General features: G+C 57.2%; 1 protein-coding gene across 1 annotated transcript in view; it reads right to left on the reverse strand.

Annotated features, from left to right (window-relative positions):
• Positions 1 to 17,472, reverse strand: part of RIPOR3 (RIPOR family member 3) — a 71,822-nt gene that overhangs the window by 15,205 nt on the left and 39,145 nt on the right. Inside the window, 5 exon segments of the mRNA XM_059407221.1 lie at positions 166 to 219; positions 539 to 562; positions 2,082 to 2,160; positions 5,169 to 5,315; positions 13,506 to 13,624. Of these exon segments, the coding sequence (XP_059263204.1) occupies positions 166 to 219; positions 539 to 562; positions 2,082 to 2,160; positions 5,169 to 5,315; positions 13,506 to 13,624 (423 nt within the window).

Genomic DNA, 17,472 nt, shown 5'->3' on the forward strand with positions numbered 1-17,472 from the left:
TAAACCCCACACTCCTGGGGAGCCCAGCACCCCCTTTTCCTGCTGACCCCAACCTCAGGGCCGAGGCCCTGCAGTCTCTGCTCCTTCTCAGCCTCTCCCCTGCCAACCCACTGGAAGTCCAAGAAGTCCCAGCCACACACCATGACCTCCAGGAGGCAGGCTGACCTTGCTGATGTGAAACTCCATCTTCCGGATATGCCTTTCCACAGAGCGAGTTTGCTTCTCCCAAAAAAAAAAAAAAAAAAAAGGTGCTTTCAAAGTAGTGTGGGCCGCACCCCCCCTCGCCCCGGCTGCCAGCCCCTGCCCCTTCCTCTGGGTTCTAACTCACAGAATGGGGCTCAAAGGCAGGCCAGCCCCTCACCATCCTCGAGGAAGGCTTGTCATTGAACCTGTCTCCCCATTTGTAAAATAGGGAGGAAACCCAGGCATGCCTCCGGCAGGACAGCCCGAGGGGTGAAATACATGGTCCCTCTCACCCAGCAGGGCCCAGCCCCGGCCCACCCCGCTTACAGCCCTGCGGACAGAAAGTCTCGCTCACCTTGTCCAGGTCATAATAGAAAGCCTGGGGGGGAGAGAAGAAGGGGGGTGTTTCAGGTCTCCAGGTGCTCCTCCAAGACCCATGAGGCCACATCCCAGGGGCACCTGAACTCAGATGACAAAAAACTAGCAGCCACTCCCTCCTCTGCAGCCTGCAGTCAGTGGCCTGCTCTGGAGTCCAGGGGAAGAGCGATAAACACATGGGCTTTGGGCTGAGGCAGTTCTCAGCCTGGTTTTGCTTCCCAGCTGTGTGTCCCAGGCCAGTTACTCCACACCTCTGAGCCTCCAACTCCTCGGGCAAAATAGGGTGGCCATAACACAGAGCACCTGCCCCATAGGGTTGCCGTGGAAAGTCAAGGACACGGTAAGCCCTCGACAAAATGGGGACCGTTACAGTCTGATTGTTTAAGGGGTGATTTTGACCATGGGCAGAGGGACGGAGGGAGGGGCCGCCCCAGGGGCAGGGGGTTCAGGCTTGGGGAAATGCAAATCAAGACTGGCCCAGTCAAGCCAGGGGCTGGGGGTGGCCAGAAAAAGAACATATCAACTGGGCAGATCTTCGTATAAAGGACCAGAGAGGAAATAGTTTCGGCCTTGGGGGTCGCGGGGTCTCTGCCACGTGGTCCGCACGCAGCCACACCCAACATGTCAGTGTCGACCGTGGCCATGTGCCGAAAAACTCTATTTCCGAACAGGCCCTCATATGCCCACGTAGCTCAAATCACCCTGCCTGAGCCGGGAGGAATTTCCACGAGGTTAGAGATTCACTAGAGAGAGAAAGCCAGACGTGGGACGTAGGTTGCACCTTCGTCTTTCTAAGACAACTGTTGACCGAAACCTTCTCGACGCTTTTGTGCGCTTACATGACTACATGACCAGGAAGGAAAATATGGAAAGAGAAATCCTAGATTGTCCTCAGGGGTGAAACAGGCTGGGACACTGAACACGGGGGAGGAGGGGGTGTCAAGCAAAAGGACAGGTGGGTTCAAACCCCCCAAAGTGTGTGGTTTCCCACATTTGCGTTTATGAGAAGTGGGACGTGTGTGCTAATGGAGGTGAGACTCCACGTAAGCTCTAGAGAAATAGGAAAGTTCTCAAGCCTTTGGAAGGAAAAGGAACTGGCAGAAAGCTGAGAAGCAGCCGTGTCCAGGGAGGCAAGACCCCAGATCCCTGGCATGGCCACCCCTTCTCTTGCCTCAGTGTGCCCATCTGTGAAGTGGGAGCAGCTAAAACTGAGGAGACTTTGTACACTTGCCTACCTCACAGCTGCTTCTAGAGCCAGAGAGTGGGGGTGAACTGCTTGATGGGGAGGGGAGTAGGGGGAGGGAGGGTGAGAGCTTCCTATCCACCTGTGAGGCAAAAATCCCTCTGGGGCCAAGTGAGGTGGGATCATCGAAAAATACAGACAGTCCATCCCTTAGGCCTCTGAGCTCCGAGACGGAGATTTACACCTGCGATGCAAGCCGGGGGTGAGGGGGACCCCATCTCTGCACCCCACCAAGGCTGCTTGGGTGGGAAGGGGCAGGGGCAGGGAGAGGTCTCACCAGCCTCGAATTCCTGCGGGTGTCCTTGTGGCGACCTGACAGGTAATCCAGCTCCGCCTGCTGGACGCAGAGATACTCCCTGTGAGGGCAACGAGGAAGAGCAGTTCGCCAAGGAACGAGAAGAGGAAAAGAAAGGGCCAGGTGACCCATGTTCTGGAACCGAGGCGGCCACAGCTGCCAACAGGAACAGTGGTGGTTGGGGGTGAAAAGGGAGATGAAAGGAGCTAGTCGAGGCACAGACCTGAGGTCAGAGGGACAGAGCCATCCCGCGCCCCGGAAGCCTGGCCCCAGCTCGCTCAGCCTCCAGACCCCACACGCTGAGGGCTGTGGGCCCAGGGCTGTGCAAAAGGGAAAAGCAGTCCATTAATTCACCAAACAGCCGCACAAATAGGTCCTACTGTTATTATACCCATTTTAGAGATGGGCACACTGACCCTCAAAATTGGCAAGGAACTCAGCCCAGAGTCACGACAGGGAAGAGGCTGGACCGAGATCTGAAACCAGGCAGTGACTTTCAGAGGCCCCTGTCTTCACCCCAGCCCATGGAGGGTTCGACAAGGGCATGCCTCCCTCCCCGACAAAGGCAGGCCGTCCTGGTGTCTGCATGTTTAGGACCAAGGAGCAGAAAGGGGCTGGAAGACCCATTCTGGGAGGCACAGAGAAAGCTGTGGGCCCGGACGGGACATTTCATGTTCTTTTCCAGCCGAAGAGCCTTAGACCTGAAGCCTTAGACCTCACCCTTGGGGTCCAGGGTGAGGTCACATCCTGCTTCATCATGGGTTTACTGGGCTGCCCCAGGAAGGTGACTCGCCCTCTCTGGGCCCCCTTACACCGCCACCGGCCAGGCCATTGCTCACTCAGGGGTTGGGCTCCCCAAGAAGAAGGGGATGCTGTTGAGTGAGCCCAGACAAGTCCCAAATGCGGGGTCCTTACAAGAATCACCAGAGGGAGTCTCGGGAGATGAGCCCTTGAAGATGGGCTCTAGGCACATGTGCCCCCCACTGCCACTCTGCACCCGCATTGGGTCAGTCGTGCAGCGCACATCATGGGCCAAGTGTACTGGATGCCCCCTGGGCTGGCAGTCAGGACCTGGCAAGTGGGGGAGGTGACATTTACCCTGAGCTGGCGGGGACCCTATGCCCTGCTTCCTGGCTGCGGGACCGTGGACAAGTTGCTTCCCAACTTTGGGACTCAGTTTCCTCTCCTGAAGGGGAGGAGGAGGTTAGGAGATTCTCTGAGAGCATTCTTCGGGGATTCGAGGGGATGATGTGTATGAGCTGTACCTGCGCTGTCACTGTTACTAATTAGTGAGGCACGGAGAGCAGGAGCACAGGGGGTGGGGAGGGACAGGCATCCCAGCAGGAAGGAACAGCTTTGGATTCAGACAGCGTGCATGTGTGCTGACCGAGGGACATGGGCGAATGGCGGCCTGCGGAGACTCCCCGCTGCCCAGCTCCTGCTCAACAAGAGCCAAGGCACAGGCACGTGGAGGAAGCTGGCATATCCGGGGGCCAGTGAGGATGGGGAGTGAATAACAGAAGAAAAGTCTAGAAAGATGGAAGGTCAGAAAGGACCCTGATGTCCTCCCAAGGGTAGTAGGGAGCCATGGGAGAGACTTGAGCAGAGCAAGGTGGCAAGTGGGGAAGGGGTGGGAAGGGGCGGGCCCGGGACTGCAGCAAGATGGCCCCGGATGCCCAGTTCGGGGTTGAAGAACAGGGAGGGACTACTGGCAGCGGCCCCCTTGTGACTTACTCATGGGGCAGCACCGTGCCTAAGCCAGAGCCCTGACCTCCTCCGTGAACCTCAGGTTTGTGCCCCAACTACCTTCTTTCATCTCCCTCTTCACCCCCGACCCCTCCCTCAGCAAATCCTGTCTGCTCCACCTGCAAGATATATCCTGAAACTGACCCTGTCCCCTGACCACACAGCTGCCACCTGGCCACGTCCACCATTGTCTCCCACCTGGGCCCTTGCAGTCCCTTTCTGACCGGCCTCCCCACTTCTGCCCCAGGCGCCTGCAGTCCATTCTCCACGTACAGCCGGAAGATCGTATCAAAACCAGACTCCGATCACGCCCTTCCCCCACATGGAACCCTTCATGGCTCCCGGCTCACCCCATATCATCTGGTCCCCATTGTCCCCCAAACCTCCTCACACCTCCCTCGCTCTCTCAGCTCCCAAGCTGGCCTGCTTACTACACCCCTGATGCTCTCATCATGCTCCTGCCCCAGGGCCTTTGTACGTGTGGCTGGCTTGGCCTAGAATGTTCTTTTTCCATTATCTGCTGGTCTCACTCCTTCACTCCTTCAGGTTTTTGCTCAAATGTCACCTTCTTAATGAGAGCTTCTTTGAACCCCTGATTTAAAATCAGCCCCATGCCTTCTTACCCTGACTTACTTCCCACCACCTGACTTACTGTGTATTTTGTTTATTGTCTGTCTGTCTCCCATTAGGAAGCTCCACGGGGCAGGGATTTCTGGGTTCTGTGCACTCCCACACCCTGTGCCTAGCGCTTCCTAAGCCCTCAAGCAAAAGGTGTGGAGCAAGAGGCTGAATCTTCCCGTCCTGGGCTCTGCGCAGCTAACCAGTCCGCCTCTCCTGCACTCAGATCCAGCCACCCTGGCCTCCTGTCCTATATGCTCCTACCTCACAGCCTTTGCCTGTGCTGTTCCCTCTGCTGGGGACGCTTATCTCCCAGAGGCCAGCGCAACCACCCGGATCTCCTCGGTGAGTGTCCCCGGTCACCCTGTCTGCTAGGCCTTCCACGCACTGCCTCGCTGTCACCTTCCTTCATTGCCCTCAGGGCTGGTGGCAGTTACTGTTGACCACGTCACTCCTTCGTGGCTGTCTCCCCTCTACGCCATAAACTCCGCGAGACCAGCGTCCTCCGACAGCCTGCACTGTGTCCCTAGAGCCCAAGGACAGGCTCAAGCGTGGGGCTGCCCCCAGGATATGCTCGTGGGCTAAAGCAATAAGCAGGAGGGATCTCCGAGGAGACCAAAGCGCGCATTCCTCAGCAAGGGGCGGAGAAGAGAGGAGGTGGCGACAGAGGACGAGCACTTTCAGGGCCACAAACAGGGTCCTTACTTGAGGCCTCTCTTGAGGGCTTCAAAGATCTTCTTCACTTGTTGCGGCTTGGGGTCGGGGCAGACAGACCCCTTCCGGAGCGTGCCGTACATCTTGGAGGATTTTGCAGGCATCCGAGACCTCACGGAGTTCCCGTGGATGGACTTTCTGTGAGAAGGGCGGGGGGGGCAGAGCAGGGATGTTGGACAAAGCCCTCCCCGGGGACAGGCGCTCTGAGATCAGTGACCAAACCGCAGTCTGTCAGGAGGCCTGGCTGAGTCCCACCCCATCGCCACCGAGCCATGTGGTCTGAGGCAAGTTGCCAAGACACTCTGGGCCTCAGTTTCCTCATCTGTAAAATGAAGGCTTGCATTTGAAGATTAAAAAAAGACAAAGAAGAACGTGACGTGAGAAATTAACACGGAGAGGAATACATTCGAGCAGCCCAAAGGCCTTTGCTTTGTCTATACAGTGTCTATACAGGCAAACAAGCCGGGAGGCCAGATCATGGCCCAGGCACCTGTTGGCTTAGTCTGTCTGGGATCCATGCCCCTCCTTCTGGGAAGAGCACCTCAGTTTTCCTCTGGGGCATCTCCCTAATTCTGCTCTTTATACATGTGGTTTGGAGGGAGGTAGCCTGACAAATGAACACACACACACACACACACACACACACACACACACACACACACATTCTGAGTCAAACATGTGTCCCAGGCCTGGGTTAGTCAACAGACTCCACTCCCCTGGCTCAGGGAGAGGCACAGGACCCATGTCTGGCCAGTAACCCTGCCTGGAGTTTGGTTCCAAATTCACAGGCAGGCAAATGGTTCTTTCTTCTGGCGGTGCTATTCTGGGGGAACATGTATCCAGAACTGCCAGCCATGTCCTTTGCATCATGGTAGGGAGAATGGAACCAACACATGGAGATGCAGGGGGAGGCAGGCCAAATCCACACGATGAGGAGTTCCTGGATCCAGCTATGCCTGAAGCTAAATCTGCCCATGGGATTTCAGTTACATGAGCCAATTGGTTCTCTTTTTTGCTAAGCCTATTGGAGTTGTAGCGTGGACTGAATGATCCTAAGAAGTGATGTCTCCTGGCAGTGTCAGCTGTGTCTGTCAGCCCTTGAGGGATACAGCAGCATGTCAGGAGTCACTGCAGTCCTACAAGGTGAAGGTTCCCTCATTACAGTTAGGAGCTGTTTCTGCCATCTAAGCCCCTTCTAGAGTCCTGTGATCCTATGCCTCGTCTACTAGGTACAAGATCAGGGCAAGCTGACACACTCACCACCAGGCAGGCTTTAGTCCATCCTCTAAAGGCTCAGCCTCTAAAGACCCTGTTTCCCAGATGATTCTGCACCTTGTGTAGCTTCACCGACTCCCTTCTCACAGAAGAAACTAGGGTAGAAATGACACTCAGGCTAACATCTGGGTCAGTTTCTTAAAGGAGCCACTAGCTTTTCTTTCCAACTTCCTCCCTCCCTGTCTTCCTCCCAGGTGTGCTAAGGAGTCAGCTTCAACCCCTGCTCTAAGGTCCAGGGCAGGGGGGAGGTGTGGGGGATGGGTGGGGAAAGAGAGAGGTGCGGGGTGGGGGGAGGCAAGAGGGGAGAGAGAGAAAGGTGGGGGAGAGGGGGAGCATGCGCCAGGTGGGAGGTGGGGAGGGGTGCAGAGGAGAATAAGCAGTCTTATTTAGGTCCCTGTATTTGGGGGAGTTTCTTTGTCAAAGGAACTTCACCTCTATGCTAATGCACTACCCGAGTCTCAGTTACTTTTCTGTTAAATGGGAAAACAATAGACCCTAAACCAGAAAGCAGTGCTGAGAATTCTCTCAGACACCAGGTCAAATATTTGGCCCAGCGGAGGCAGTAGGCGCTTAATAAGTGTTTCCCCCTGTTATAATCATCATATCCTATCTGTATCATTCATTCCCTGTACCCACAGCCTGGAAAACAGTAGGTATTCAGTAAGTGCTGACCTGAACAGAACGAGGGAAGGAAATACAGCGTGATGTGGGGACCAGAGAGCAGAGACGTCTGGGAACCCAAGCACTCAGCTGGACCTCAGAGGAAGAACAGGAGGAGGGGTGAGCCCCAGAAGGGTGTTTCGGGGGGTCAGAGTGAGCCATGGAGGAGAGGAGGAGCCATCCAATCTGTGTGTGACGGCGGGCGCAGAGCAAGGAGCCAGGCTCCACCGCAGCAGGGTGAAGCTGGATGTGGGAGTCCTCCCTGCCTGGGGGAGCCTGCGATGGGGAGGGAGGAGGAGATGGCCAGCTCCCCGGCTTCAAAGACCTCGAGGATAAGAACGGGGAAGCATAACGAGGGTGCACGGAGAGAAGGTGTTCTCTGAGCGTCTGCTGTTTCCCCTGCCTGCTAAGGGCTTTATATAAACATTGATTTTAACCCTACTGCAAGGTAGGGAAACTGAGGCTCAGATAAGTCACTTGCCCTGGATCATGCCTGTGGCAGAGCTGGGATCCAAACCCACCCGTGGGCAGATGCCCAGCCTGGGAGGTGAAGCACCAACCTAGGGGCGGGGCGCAGGGTTCCCTTGGACCCTCAGGGTCATCTGATATGACCCCCCCTGACCACAGTTTCGGGGTCACCGGGTCTCGGGTGAGTCCTGAGAATCTGCATTTCTCATTCCTCTGGGCTGCCAGTGCTGCTGGTCCGAGGCCCACTGTCTGAGGGGATTCACTAACGCTCCACTCGGGGGCAGAAACCCAGCTATGCCTCTCTCCCTGGGCATCCTTTGGAGTTTCCTGCTCTTTTGAGACCTAAAATCAAGGGTCTGGGACTCACTCATTCATTCAGACACTCACAGAGCCGGGCTTTCCTCGAGTCAGACACATGAGGGGAACCAAGGGGCCGGGGTCCCACCCTTGAAGCCTCTCTCCATCCGTCCATGGGAGGAGGGGAGGTTTGTGGTCTGGAGACCCAGGCAGGGGGCAAGCAGGACACAGCTCCGGCTCCCTCCCTCGGCAGGGCCCAGAGAAGCTCACTGGCACCCCAGGAGGCTCCGCGGGCAGCCCAGCTGTAAGTCCAGCCCAGCCAGACACTGTGCAGTCCACACACACACACACAGACACCTGCTGCTGACTCGGGAGACAGGAGCCGTCCTCGCCATGGCTCTGGCTGGGCTTCTACCATGGCTGTGCAACTACATCACAAACCAATGTGGGAGGAACAGAGATGCCGGGCCCTGCCCAAGCAATGCTAAATGCGTCCCAGAGGCTACTGCAGCAAGGAAGGGTCCGGGCAGATCGGGGGTCTCGCCAGCCTGGGAGCCTGCACTGTCTTGAGAGACAGGAGCCCCCAGTCAGGCACCCATGTTCCAGTCCCAGCCTGAGGTCACAGGTACTTAGCATCCTGGAGCCTCAGTTTCCCAATCCGTAAAATGGACTGACCCCATGGCACCATCCTGAGACACTCATTTCTCCAACAGATATTGACTGGTGAGTGCTAAGTGCACACCAACATCCCTCTAGGGGCTGGAAGTAAAACAGTAACTGAAACAGACAAAACCCATGTCCTGGGGAGCTGCCAGGCCAGCTAGGGGGTGCGGGGAGCCCCCGGACAGCCAGCCCAGGCTCTGGAGCTAGATGCCAGGGTCTCTGTGGTAACCCCACTTATAAGCTCTGTGATCTTGGCTAAGTTTTTGAACCTCTCAGTGCCTCAGTTTTCTCCTCTGTAAAATGGGCACCAGAGAAAAAGATAGCTACATGAGAGTTGCCTAAGTTGCAAATAAATGGAAAGAGCTTTGAGTTGTGCAAACGGTCAGTGTTATGTATGTGTCAGAGTCACAGAAGATAATAAACGCCAACGGCAAAACCAAAAGCAGGATGATAAATTTAAATTTACGTGGGGGTGAGCTGGGAAGGCCCCTCCAGTCAGCTTGGGCACAAGCTCGGTATATCCATACGCTCATCCCTTACCTGCTTTCGCTCGTATTCGTATATGATGTGAAGTTTCGTTTTTGGAGGCCGGCGAAGGGGCTGTGCTCCCTCCTCCCTCACCCTGCCTGAGGCCACCTCACCCACCTCTTGGAACAGACCCTCCACGAAGCTGACATCTCCGGGCTGGCAGACACGGGCGGGCAGCGGCCTTCGGGGAGGTGGGCTTTGGACAGGCTGGGGCCCTGGCCAGCCGGAGGGGAGACAGGAGGCGGGAGGCGGGGGCAGCCACTTTGAGGGGGGCTGCAGGAACCCTGCTCACCTGCCGGCTCTGGGGGGTCCACAGTCCCCAGGAGGTGGGTGCCCTTCGCCGGGCCCCGCCTCCATCTGCCTGGAGACCTCCTTGCGCTGCTGCAGCTGTGTCTGCCTCCGGTGGGGGGCGGGGGGCTGTGAGTTCAGGGCTCTTGTCTGAGGTTCCCCGGGGCAGCCAGCTGTGGTGGCCGCTCTGAGCGCTGGCTCAGCCTGGGAAGGCAATGTGTGTGTGTATGTGTGTGTGTGTGTCCTTCAGGTGGTGACATCAGGCGGGCCTAGTGACACAGCTCCCGGGGGAGGGAGTGGCCTCTGGGGGCGGGGGTTTTACCAGCTCGGGGAGGACTCAGTATGAAACAGCCTCTGGCATGCCAGGCAAGCTTCCAGACGGCCACGTGCCACCCAGTGGTCCCCACCCTCACGTGAGGCCACCAGGATGGTCCTTCCGCCTGGGGTTGTCAGCACCCGCTTCTGCTGGTGCGGGGTCTGGAGGCAGGCAGAGCTGGCTGCAGCTGGGGCGGGGGCAATTATAAGACCAACCGCCCACAGTTCAGACCAGGACCCGGTGCGCCGATGGTGTAAGCTGACCTTTTCTCCCGACGCTGGGGACACTGGTGGGCGGGGAGGGTGTGTGACACACACAGGGCACGCTCGGAGGTCAAGCCTCATGTGGGTTAGCCCCTTCTTACACATATGTCTGGGGTGTCGCCGTCTCTACAGTCAAGGAAACAGGTCCCGTAACTGCCTCTGGCCCCAGAGTCTGCACCCCTAACCACTCCTCTTTCTCTGGCCCCCTCTCCTTGAAAATCAAAGGCTACTGGTCAGTTTTCACCCCCACGTGCCCCAGCCATCCCAACAGAGGAACGCCCAGGGTGGCCAGAACGGTGGCTCCTAGCTCAGACGGGTGTCCTCCTGACAACCTGGGGGGGGAGCTGACTGGCTGAGGAGTGGCAGGAAGGGGTTAAAAGCAGCCGTGCCTATAAACTGGGGCAGAATGGGACAGCATCAGGGCCTGGGCCTCTACTTCCTCTCCCCGCCTTAGTCCATATGGCCTCATATTACATTCTTATATATGTATTAGATATGCCCTTAATAGCCATCATTCACACCTTAGTGTAAAATTTCCCCACCAGATAGATCACCTCCTCAATTGAATTCTTTGGTTATGGAATAAAAAGCTATAGCCAAAGTCAAAGGGGTTTCAGGTGCCAGGATAGGGGTGGGGGCTGGGGACCAAGGGAGCCTCAGTGAGCTTCCATCTCCTGCTCTCCTATCTGAGGTTATTTTTCCTGCCTGCCTCCGCAGCGTGGCTGTGCTTCAGCCTGGTTGGATTACCGGAGAAATAAGGCCAGGAGGTGAGGTCTGAAACCCAATCCAGGTCGTCCAGCCGCAGAGCCAAGGGTCCAGACTCCTGGGAGTCGGACAGAGACAGGAAGTTAAAAATAGATGTGCTACTTCCCTGTCCTTGTGGGCAGTTTCTTCCTTCCCCATGGACAAGGGGGCCCAAGAGACTGAGGCCAGGTGTCACTCAGGGACCCTAGAACCCACCCAGGCTGGGACTTCTCCAGAATTCCCTGAGTAGGGGATCCTCCAGAAGAAGCTGCCCCCGGGAGAGATCCAGCCATCAGGTCATCTTTCTCAGCCTAGGACGCAGACCTTGCGAGATGTGATCTTGTCTTTGCTGATGCCAATGAGCCCTCGTGGGACCGGGTCAGATGCCCTCTGTCCTCTTCCCGCCCAGAGAGCTGACCCCAGGAATCCCAGAGTGGGGCCACAAGAGGCTAGGGACCCATCTTGGGATGTTATCTGGGCAGAGATCCTGACTGGGGACCTGTGGGACATTCCCATGGATGCAGGAAGTCCAGAGGCCCCCAAATTTCTGGCAGGGGGAGAGCAACAGGCAGGACCATTCATGAGGAAGTACAGAAGAAAATGCAGGGTGCTTTTTTCAAAACATATTAAGGGTTTCGAGATGGAATAGCAGAACATTACATCTGAGCCCGGGGCGCTAGTGTGCACACACATGGCACACTCATGCAGCTGGCCTTGGCTGCAGGGTCTGTGGAACGCCCCCACCCTTGCCCGCCACAGGAACAAAGTCCCCAGGATACCACTGTGTGAATTAGAGAAAGGCACCTGCTGGGTGAACAAGCTCTATCCCCACGGCTTGGGAGGTTTATGTGACTGGATGACCCCCTTAGCTGGGTGACCGGAGCAGAGGTCACAGACCCCATGGGGTAGGGACCCTGATAAAGTCCAGCAGAGGCAGCTGGGGGGCGATTCCATCAAGGAACATCATCATTCCCTGGCCAGCCTACTTAGCCCTTCTCAGCAGCACTTATGGAGTGCCTACTGTATGCCTTCCTCACAGTGACATCCACACTTTCTCCTCTTGGAGGCTCAGGGTGGGGTACTGGGCGCTCACTCTGGGAATTTCCGTTTCTCATGCTTCGCTTCTTCGGTGCTCCCCTTACACTGCACATGTCCTCACTATCTCCCCAAAAGCCCTGCAGCTCTCCCTCTCTCACTTCTATCCCACAAGACAGCGACACACCCACTTCCTTTGCCTCAGAGCTCATCCCCACCTCAGGACCTTTGCACTGGCTGCCCCCTCTACCTGGAGGAGTTTCCCAGTTGTCTGCACAAAATAGGCAGCTTTTCTCCCTGGCCTTAAACGTGCCACTGCCTCACTGAGGGCCTCCACTGAGACCCCTGCTGCCCTCCCACAGCCCCCTGTTGTAATTTGCTCACAGCACTTGCCACCAGCTGAATCCATCTTGATTACAGTTGGCTGCTTGTTCACAGCCATGTCCTGTGACAGGAGGGTGGGGCCTGGGTCTGTCCCCAAAGCCTGGGACTGGGCCTGGGCTGAGGAGGTGCTCCATAAATATTTGTGGAATGAATTAGGGATTCCTAAGGGTGCTTCCAATTGAGACACTCCAGGATTTCAGCCCTGAGATGTCACTCCTCCCAGGCACATGCTGGAACTGAGTAGCCAGGAGACAAGTGGGCGAGCCAGGAGAGCCTGACCTCAGGGGCCAGGCATCCCTGGGGGTCGAGTGTGCAGCTGTGGAACCCCAGGGAAGAACCATAGGCAGACCTGCTCTGGGGCTCAGGACATGGCAGCGAAGCCAAGGGCCCAAGGAGATTAAGGAGCTGTTTGTTTGGCCAGGAGAGGGGACTAGATTGTTTTCTAGGTGACTGGAAACCTGTGGAGGGCTTCAGGCAAGAGAAGGCCATGAGATTTGGTTGTTGACTGACTCACTGACCAACCAGGTTCGGAGCTCTGCTTGGCTGGGAGAGCTGCCTGTCTACCACACTGGCTCGAACAGGCAGGTGTTTGGGCTCCTCAGGATGCCCCACACCCCAGGCCGGCTAATGGGCAGGCAGCCCCCCAGGTTTGCACCTTGCCCCATAGGAAGCCCAAGACTAGGCAGCAGCCCCCAGGAGTGGAAAGGAATCCTGGGGATTACTTGTACCTGGAGGAAACACATGGAGTGGCTATGAACTCATTCGAGTCTAGAAGGTCTGCACTGACCCCAAGGTCCATCGGCTCCTTTGACAATTTCCACAAGCATCTGCAGGGCTCCAGCATGTAATGGCTGCTTGCTGCGTGTCACCTCATTGTACTCTCGTGACAGCTATGTGGGGGAGGGACACTCATGATCCCCATTTCACAGATGAGGAAACCGAGACTTGAAGGTGAAGTCACTGGCCCCAGGTCACAGAGCTGGGATAAGTGGCCCCACGTCCGTTCTGTCAAACAGGAAGAACATTCCATCCTAACCCCGCCCCCAGGAGCCTCAGTTCCGGTTCTGAATCAGTCTTGCTGTGTGGCCTTGGGTGAGCAGCTCCTCTTCTCTGAGCCTTTTATCTCATCTGCCAAGCGGGTCTGATAAGCTCGGGCAGATGCGACTTCCAACACCAACTGACATGACACCCATTTGGGTCTCAAGGAAATTACAGGTTCCTCCCCGCGCCAAGGGTCACGCTCACAGGCACGCACGCACGCACAGACGCACGCACCCACGCACGCACCCGCATATACGCATGCGCACACACGATGCTGGGCTGCAGACTTGGCAGAAGAGCTGCCCGCGGGGTCACGGGCACCGGGAGACTAACCAGCCCCGCACCCTCCAGCGGGGCAGAACTTACGCGATCCTCCGGCTCTGGGCGCTGCTGAAGCCCGCGAAGGAGGCGCTCCGGCCCACGACCCCCACAGCCCCCGCGTCCCCGGAGGACAGGAACCGCAGCCTCACCGACATGGCCGTCACCTAGATGGGGAGAGGACGGGAGAGTCAGCCTCGCACCGCCATCTGGTGAGTGCTGACCGCGGCCAGCCCCCGCCACCACGATAGCCGCAGAGAGGGGGGCGGCTGGTACTGTCCCCAGGCGACAGATGAGAAAACTGAGGCTCAGTGAAATTAGGGAACCTGCCTGGAGCTAGTGGCAGGAGCGAAGTTCGAACCCAGGTCTCTGTACTCTGCGCTCAGGTCCTTAATGCCTGAGCAATCCCGAGCCCTCCAGCAGGGGGGGGTGTCTGCTCCTCCTAAAACCAGACCCTGCTGACCTCTCAGTTACTCCTCCTTGCCGGTAACCCTCACCCCGCTCCACAACCCTCACTGAGCACTGTGTGCCAGACACCGTACGGGAGACACGCACTGAGCAAGACGGGCAAAGCCCTTGCCCTTCCCGGGCTCCCAGTCTGGCAGGGAGCTGATGAACTACCAGCTACAGTAGGAAGTCTATGGCAAAGCGATGGGGGAGTCCAGGGGGAACTTGATCTAGCCATGGAAGAGGCGACCAAAGGCTGAGAGGGTAAGGTTGAGGAGGGGAGGGAAGGATATCTGGGCAAAGGCCAGGGGGTGTAGAAGAATCGGTGTCATCCAGAAACAGAAAGCAGCGTATGACTCCAGGCGAGGCTGGAGAGGCCCTCAGTGTGGAGGTCATGGAGGGCCTTGGTAACCCCAGGGAAGGTTTTGGTCTTGCAAAGGGGCCAGGGTGACTGGGAGCCCCCAGAGGGTTTTGAGCAGGCGTTGACAAAGCCCATCTCACAGGAGGCCAGGCTGCTGGCATCCCCGGCTGCATTGCCCCATCTCTAACCCAGCCCACGCTGAGACCACCCTAGAACCCCGGCTGTCTTTGCTTTCTTTCCAAACCACCTCTAGATCGGAAAAATGCCACCACATCCCTTGGGAATATCACCCAGTGTCTCCCAGCAGCAACGAACGGAAGGTTCTCTGTATCTAACCTAAGTCTCCGCAGCTACAGTTTCATACCTTGCTCCTCAGCCAGGCTGGAGTCAGTCCAGGGGTTCTGGGGACCCTACTGGCCAAGCCACACCTATAGACAAGCTGCACGGCACCGCCCCCTCCTCTCCCTGGGTGGTACTGCGCCTGCGTCCTGACGTCCTTCTCCAGCCAGTGGAGTCCGCTGTCCATACCTTTGCTCACACTGGGGGCTCCCCCAAACCATAACGTTCTCTTTCGAGCCACATCTGTCCAGTGCGTATGGTCAGTCCCCGCTACAGGCTCCAGAGCCCCCCAGCAGATCTGTGCAGCCCCCACAAACCTTCGCCTCCTCCCATTTATCCCCTGCCCACCCCGAGTGTGCTGTACATAGGCGAGCACTGGAAACAACAAAAACCCAGACCTGGGCTCAAATCCGAGCTGTGCCATTCACTGGCTCTGGGCCTCAGTGGTCACAGCTGCAAAATGGAAAGTCAGAAAAGGCCCCAGTAGACAAGGTGCGGAGCGCACACAATGAGAAGGGGATGCACGGGAAGAATGGTTGTCTCGGTGCAGTGGCCTGACCCAGGCTGCAGCCCTGGGGGTGACCGCAGAGACAGATGAGCCCAGTGAGCGCCCTTCAGCCATGATCGGGTGGGGAGAGCTGATGAGTGTTTGCTGAACACCCACTGACTGTTTGACAACCCCCAGCGCCAGGGACCCTCTCATGCCGTGTGTGGGTCTGTGAACACCAGCCCTGTTGGGAGCCATTATCTACCAAGTACTTGTTGTGAAGCCACCCCTGCGCACAATGCCTTATGAAAATTATCTTACTAAATCTCCACGATCCCTGAGGCATCGGAGCTATGGCTGACCTACACTGATGGATGAGGGACGGAGGCCCCACAAGGAGGTCCCCACTGTCCCCACTGGGCTGGGCTGCTGCCAGCCTGGACCAGCTCACAAGCGTCCACTGTTACGCCCTCTGGAATTTGGGTAGCTTGACCTCGGCCTGGTAGGAGTATTTGTACTCTGGATGTTGGCAGGTGCTACAAATTTGCTTTTGGGGGAGGGGGTGTTGTTGTTTTCCCCTGCATGTTGCTAAGACACTTATCAGCACCCCGTTGTCTGTCAGCAGGTGCTCAGAGTGGTGCTGGGAACCTTCTCAAACTCTTGAGAGCCCCCAGCCAAGCTGGGCCGGGGATGGGGGGAGCAGGGAGGGGGACCAAGGTCACTGGCTGGCATGAGCACTCTGGCTCCAGCCAGGGGGGTGGGGGTAGGGGCTGGAACACCCTTCCCCCACTGCCCATTCCACTAGTTTCAGTGGTCTGTGAGAGGTGACTTCTGTGGGTCCCCCACTAGACAGAGAGTGACTTGCAGGCATGGCTGCAGTGTTCCCGGGTGCGTGGAACAGTCACAGCAATCCTTACGGGCCCAGAGAACAAGGCCTGATGGGCTGGGGCTGCTGGCCCGCTGTACCAGGCTGTGCAGCGCGCAGTGCCAGATAAGAGGAAGGCTAAGGATAAGAATTTCCACTAAGTGCTGGACTCCAAGGCAGGGGCAGATGCACAGTTTCTGTAAAGGACCAGATACTAAAGTTTTTGGCTTCACGGGCCGTATACTCTTTGTCACAGCTACTCAGCTCTCCTGTTCTAGAGCAAAAGCAGCCAGAGACATTATGTAAATGATGAGCATGGCTATGCCCTCGTGAAACAGTCTTTCAAGAGCTTTAGCTCTTACTGAATGACCCCCGAGATGGCCAGCACTACCTCTGACCCCGGGCAGCCAGCAGGCTGCCTGGTACCTGCTCTAACCATGTAAAATCTCATTTAATTCTCCCAAGATTATATGAAGTAAGTACTCTTCATATCTCCATTTTACAGATAAAGAAATTAAGACTCCCGGAGAGGAGAAGAAAGGACTCAACCAAGGTCCCACAGGTAGGAGATGCCAGCGCTGGGATTTGAACGTAGGCATAACAGGTCTTAAAAGCCTGGCCACTTCCAGCTGGGCTGCCTCTGCCCCACCCCCACCCCCCCGGAGGCTGGCCTGAGCACATGCTCCCACCCCTGAGCTAGACCCAGGCTAAAGGGAAGAGAAGGGGGCCCCAGAAGGGAAACAGGTCATGAAAGGGACCTGCCAAGTAGAAACATAGCCAGCAGTGAGCTGGGGAGGCCAAGACAAATCAAGGCCCATCTCCTGCAGGCTTCAGGGTGTGGGAACCCAGGTTTGCATGGGCTTCTTGGGACCAGCATCAGCTCCCAGTCCCAGCTCAGCTGCTCTAAAAGTGGGGCCAGCAGCCCTTCCCCTAGGCCCCGATGGGGCAGACCCTGGTGGTTGACCCGTTGACTGCTACAGTCTCCCCCAGCAGGGTTTCTTGCTGCAAAAGCATCTCCCTTTTTGTGGACTGGGGACAGGATGGCCCGGCTGAGACCCCCGGAATGAGAGGAGCCTTCAGCGGGTAGCTCCTAACAAGCCCCCATGAGTGTTGGTCACTTCTGACCGAGGCTGATAGTCCTAATGTTGAGTCGTTGACACAACAGGGACACTGACCACTCAGAACAGAGACTGGGCACCTTGGGGACCCCCCTCCCCCTCCCCTGCGGTGGCTGGCATTCACCCTTTCACTGCTAGGTTGTGGGCAAGTCTGGAAAGCCCCCGGGGCGGGACACTTGGAGGCCCAGAGCAGCTCCGGAAAGCCAGCACTGTGCAGGGCATGAGAGAGAAGCCAGAGGCCTCACTGCCCCCCTGGGCAGAAGAGAGAGGCGCGGAAGTCATGCGGGTCCCAAACCTTTGATGGCAGGCAGAACTGCGTCTTCCCCGCGCGTCCCTCGCTGCCTCTCTCTGGCCGGGCACCCTGGGCAGCGCTCACTTAGACGGGTGGCTCAGAGACA

The sequence above is a fragment of the Mustela nigripes genome, chromosome 7, assembly GCF_022355385.1.
Source record: "Mustela nigripes isolate SB6536 chromosome 7, MUSNIG.SB6536, whole genome shotgun sequence".
NCBI lineage: Eukaryota > Metazoa > Chordata > Mammalia > Carnivora > Mustelidae > Mustela > Mustela nigripes.